At 43.2% G+C, this 6000-nt stretch overlaps 1 protein-coding gene across 2 annotated transcripts in view; it reads left to right on the top strand.

Annotated features, from left to right (window-relative positions):
- The window catches only part of cttnbp2 (cortactin binding protein 2), a 53508-nt gene continuing 47508 nt past the window's right edge, over positions 1 to 6000 (top strand). The window contains exon 1 of one of the 2 annotated variants that reach the window (XM_058074615.1): positions 1 to 351. In XM_058074615.1, coding sequence (XP_057930598.1) covers positions 271 to 351 — 81 coding nt within the window. In that variant the 5' untranslated portion in view covers positions 1 to 270. The remainder of the gene's footprint in view (positions 352 to 6000) is intronic. The other variant, XM_058074613.1, reaches the window with a different exon arrangement.

Below are 6000 nucleotides of genomic sequence, written 5' to 3'. Positions count from 1 at the left end.
CTCGGACCCCGCCCACCTCCACGAGCCCACCTCCACCAGCCTCCCACCGCTCCACTGGTCCGTCCACTGGCCGCCATCGTCATTTCTTTGCGGGCTGTTTACGGCGACAAGCTGTCGTCCTCGACCCCCGGAGCGACCCTCTATCCCCGGACTGTGACATGCGTGAGTTTTTCGATGGCCGCTCTTGACGTGACTGCCTGTAGTCCAGCAGCGAACTAGTTAACGAGAGGCGGAGGAGCCCGCGCTCCAGCACACCGCCACAGTGCGAAGATGGCGTCTCAGGGAGCCAGCGGAGAGCAGCCTCCTCCGGTACAAACCCTCACCGCCGCCGTGCTGGGAGGCGTCGACACGGTAAGAGACGGTAACGTTCGTGGAGATCACGGCCATGCGGGCTGGCTTTTGTCCGCTTGTTGTTCAGTCTTGTTATGGAAAGAGCGATGTGGCGGGCAGCACCAGCAGTGACCGCCGGGGTCCTCGCCTCGACACAATGTCCGGGCGACGAAAAGCTCGATGCTCGGTGTTAGCACTACCGCCAGAACCGAGCCAGGCAGAAGACCAGCAGCGCTCCCCTCCCCACTCTGACAAAATGACGAGATTTGCTTTTGCTGTGCTTCATGATGGACAATTCTTTTGTTTGCCTCAAGGCTTCTTCCAACCTCCGTCCCATGATGGAGGAACACCCACGCACACCCACGCACACACACACACACACACTGCCCTTAAAACCCTTTTTTAACTGTGCCACTGTTCTGTGTGAACCTACACAGAATGGTGTGTCAAAGTTGACCTGGCTATTGTCCGACTTAGGGGCTAGTATCAAAGCTGGAACAGAGCCGGGATGCAGTCTGTGTGACAGGGTACTGTGCAATGCTGAAAAATTGTATTGTTCTTTAAGTATACAATTATACATTGGTGCAGATCTGATGCTCTGAAAAAATATATTTTTAATTTATACGCTGCATTATTCATTCACTCCACAGTCACGCAATGGTGGTTGCCTGCCAATTCGCACCAACGACCTCTACGACCATAGATCCATTTTCTATACTGCTTATCCTCACGAGGGTTGCGAGAGAATGCTGGAGCCTATCCCAGCTGACTTCAGGCGGGAGGCGGTTTACACCCTGGATTGGTCACCAGCCAATCACTGGGCACATATAGAAAATGACTCACATTCACACCAACGGACAATTTGGAGTTGCCAATTAATCTAACATGCATGTTTATGCAATGTGGGAGGAAACCGGAGTACCCGGAGAAAACCCACCGAAACATGAATTTTGCAAACAGAGATGCCCAAGCGGAGATACAAAAACAGGTCTTCCCGATGATCTGACTCTGTGGCAAACATGCTAACCACATGACCACCGTGCGGCCATCACCAAACATTCATCCACGTTTAATACACAAGTGTCTTCCTGAAGGGAAACCGTAGCAGTGATTGGGTTGGTGGAAGCAGGGTTCGAACCACCACTTTTGCCAGGTTCTGTGTAGAAGTTACAGGTGAACCATTTATGCCTATGGCTGTCATATGCCAGTTTTGGGCTGAAATCTGTGTGAAAGAGACTATTCAAACACACTGAGTTCCGTTCATAAGCTAAGTAACAAGCATGACAAAATGTGGTAGTATATTTTTGTAAGTAAATGCGTTTTGAAGCTGAAGTTCCTTCCACTAGACGGGATATTTCTTCAGTTTGGTGTAACTAGTCGCTTCAGTGTCCTTTGTTTACATGCACCTACTTGAGATTTTTCAGAGCTCCATGATTTTCGGGGGAAGGGGATCACGACTTTGTTCGCTTTAATGCCACCTGAGCATCTGAATGTGAACACGAAAGTGCATTTTGGACTGAAGAGGTGGTTTGAAAGTGGTTTGAAAGTGCATGTGTGGAGGTGAGGGGGTGGTGCTGTTCACCAGACACCTTTCTAAATTGGTCTTAATTTCAGTGACTCAGCTGGCATAGCTGGGAGTACCATGTCAGCCAACACCCCCCACCTCTCCTGAGCACGCTTGTGGCCACCTTCGCTTGCCGGAGAGGCGAACAGGTGCATGGCGGTCAGGGCTCCTTCAGCTCACACTTTTTCTCCACTGCTACTCTGGGCCAACAACGAGGGGTTTCCGCTACCCTGAATGAACCCATCCCCCTGTTCAAGCCACCCACCGCCATGCCTGCTGTGGTTAAATAAAGCACTTTGCTCTTTACTCATCCCCCGTTACACTCTGTAGCTGGCTTAAGGTGGGGGTAGAAGTTTCTTGTTTGAGGGGCGGGTCCACAGAGGGGTTAGGTGTCAGTGCTGGTCACTTCCTTCTAATTTGCTATCGTACACGTTAGCCTCACTGACATTTTGTTGCTTGGATTTATGTCTGTGATGGAGCTTGTCCATCACAGGTTAACGACAGTGCAGACACTCACACGCACATGTACACAACACTATTACTTTAGGGTTGGTTAAATACTTGATGGAAGTATTAGTTGGACAAATGAAAATGACAAATGAAAAGGATAAATTAACCTCACTTTTACTGGAATTAAAGACAGAGCTGGGAACAATGACTCCTAGTTTCGGTTTCCATGCAAACAGGGATGTTTTGTGATTAAAAGTACATTACAAACACAGTTATACTCATGCAATGTATTAATAACATGACAAAACAGGGACCCTATTGTATGCTGGCTGGAAATTGTCAGCTAATTTTTGCACAGTACACACAGTATACCTAATGAACTATACTGGAAGTATCAATAGAAAATAATAGAAATAATAGTTTGATTGTTTGCAAAGATCTCAATGTGCATTCCTTCATTCATTCATTCATTCATTCATTTTCTACCGCTTATCCTCATGTGTGTCGCATGCTGGAGCCTATCCCAGCTGTCTTCGGGCGCGAGGCGGGGCACACCCTGGACTGGTCGCCAGCCAATCACAGGGCACATATAGACAACCATTCACACTCACATTCATACCTATGGACAATTTGGAGTCGCCAATTAACCTAGCATGTTTTTGGAATGTGGGAGGAAACTGGAATACCTGGAGAAAACCCACACATGCATGGAGAGAACATGCAAACTCCACACACAGATTTCCGAGGGTGGGACCGAACTCAGGTCTTCTCAATGTGCAATGTGCCAGCTAATTTTAGTAAATGCTACAATTATGTTACTATCAAAATATTTACGAGTAAAATATTTGCTGCACACAGAGGCTTGAGAAAAACATTGAACTTTGACCTTTAATTAGTCATAGTCAGAAAAATCATTAGGGTTTGACACATCACACAGCACTGAAATCTAAACATGCTAATTCATCTGCCCTTTGACCTCAGCTACCTCCAGGATGAGGAAAGAATAAGGAAGAACTGTAACCTGTACTTTTGCTGGTCTGCACTCACACTGCTCCTCACTCATTTTACCATCACTTCATGACACAACTATTACTTTTACCATTAGTAAAATTAATTTTATTAGACTGTATAGACTTCAGCCCAGAGCCTGAACAGGAAAATGGATGTATGGTTTTGCCATTTCTACAGTTTGGTCCTTGTTATTCGTTTTCACAGGCTGTCAAGCCAAAACATTTTAGTGCTGGCATGAGCATGCCTCTGAGAAGCCAACTGCTGTTTCTTAGCAAGGCACCAAAGGAAGAGCTTCAAAGAAAGCGTGTCTCTGTTCCTGGTGACTTTCAGTGATGCCACATTTGCCTCATTAAATGAGCTGGGTTTCTGTATGCCACCCTGGGCTGCTCGTGAGTTTGGCATCCGGCACTCGCTGGAACAAATTTGAGTTTGCCTCCTCACCTGCTCACAGTGCAGAAACGCCAGAGGAGGAAAATGACCTCCTCTCCTTCTCACAGTGCCTTAGGCCTCATGACGGGCAACAGTCATTCTATTCATTCTCTAGGAGGCAAAAAGGTTTCTGGGAAAAACATTTTTGGACTGCATGTAAATTTTTTAAGTTATTGAGTAAGTGAGCATTATAATTTTTTAAACAGAGTGACAGAGCATTCTCCATCGCTCTTTGCCCCATCCACTCGGTGCTTGCCCTGACCTTCCCAGTTTAAAAAAAACAACTAAAAACCCACCTCTTTAAATCTGTTTTTAATGTCTAACTTTTTATACCTGACTGCTGTGCCCCGCCCTGCTTTTACTCATGTTTAAACTGTGTATAAACGAATGAATGTTGTATTTTAACGTATCTTTTACGCTGTTTACTTTATGTTTTTATTCAACTCCATTTTGCTGTAAAGTGTCTTTGAATATTTTTTTTGAGCTATACAAATAAAATGTATTATTATTATTTATTATAAAATAGTATATATATCTCGATATTTTTTCCATAAACTGAATTTAGACAAAAGGCAAATATGTGTGCAAAGTTTTATTAAAATGTAAACAATCATATAGAAAAATAACCACTGAAATAAAATAATATATTCTCTTTTAAAAATAAATATAGAAAATACAACACACTTTGTTGTAAATATTACAATATATCTACAAGACAGTGGTGTAAAATATATGGAGTGATCTTCCCTATGCTGGTGAAGTTAGCATTTCAGTAACTTTGAAAGCTATATAACCTTTCAGCTCAATGTAAATGCAAAACTTTGCGTCATTAGAGACGCAGTTAAATACTAAATTGATACAATGACAGATACTAAATACTACATTGATACAATGACAGATACAGTTCTTCTCTGGTTTGTTAGTGGAACGTGAGCCATGATTAAATGGAATAATCTTTGCTGAGGTCCGTACAGTAGATGTGTAAATCACTGCTAAATGGCTGCTTGACATCAGGATGTCAGCAGAATGTTTAGGTAGCACTTTGCTTGATATGTAGCAGGACCTGAGACACAATTGCCTCTCCTGCCTTCTTTGGTTATTGTTGAACGTAGCTCACAACTCAGCAACACTTGTCGTTCCGGGAATGGAAACAAGTCGCAATTAGGAATTATTTTCTCCGTGGCCTTTTTACTCCAGGTTAGGCAATTATGATTGTGTTTGTGTGTTTCTAACCAAGCTGACATCCTGCAGTACCAACATGTCAGAAACAACACACAAGCTGTTTGCCTTTCGTAAGTGGACCGGAAAAAATATTTTAATTGTTGCAAGAAGTCGGGTGGTCAGTCCAGATTACTATCATCTTCACTCGCTTGCCTGCGGCCGCTGACCAAATGCATGCCTAATGACCTGGCTAAATGTAATTAGCTTTTAATCGCTGTGCGGTAGGACGAGATATCTTTGCCTAATTTGAATACTGTGTTTAATTAAAGCAGTATCAGGCACAGGAAGGTGCGATTGTAATGCAATACAAAGTTGAGTTGTGGTCAAATCCATTGCATGTTCTGTCAAATGAGACTTTGCTAGGAGTCTATTATTTCATCAAAAATGTGTTTTACCCGCTACATTTAACAATCTGATATGACATTTTATAGGTCACTACCAGTCTGACAGAAGATGACCTTTGTTCTTTTGCCCCTTTACAACCTTGGTAAGCCACTTCCTAATGAGTTTATGGTGCCGCCGTGTTCGTTTGGCAAATATGGTCACTTCAATGGTCATAGAAACATTCCTATGATAATTGTTTGAAAAAATGTTGGGTTCACACTGTTCTAGATTAGTAAAAAGTTGCATCCAGATGGGAATGGATCACTGTTTGAAAACAATGTAATACACAAGGCAGACGTAGTAGTGTTGCTGTAAACAGACACAGACGGAACCGCATGACACACCAAACTATAGAACAGGGGTCTCAAACTCCATTTACTTGGGGGCCACTGGAGCTCGGGTCTGGGTGAGACTGGGGTGCATCAGGTTTTCCAAAAAAAACCCCAAAACCCAATTAATAAAAACAAAAAAATAAAAAAAACGTCGCTTTGGTTCTAATTTTCTACAAGAAAAGCTCTGATAAAACATTCCACTGTTCTCAAATATCTTACTTTTTATTTTTCTACACAAAATAAGATGAAAAATAAATAAACAAATCAAGAATAAAGAAA

This window comes from Doryrhamphus excisus, chromosome 6 (genome assembly GCF_030265055.1).
Source record: "Doryrhamphus excisus isolate RoL2022-K1 chromosome 6, RoL_Dexc_1.0, whole genome shotgun sequence".
Classification (NCBI taxonomy): Eukaryota; Metazoa; Chordata; class Actinopteri; order Syngnathiformes; family Syngnathidae; genus Doryrhamphus; species Doryrhamphus excisus.
The sequence above is the reverse complement of the archived record's forward strand: the minus strand, read 5'-3'. Positions and strand labels throughout refer to the sequence as shown.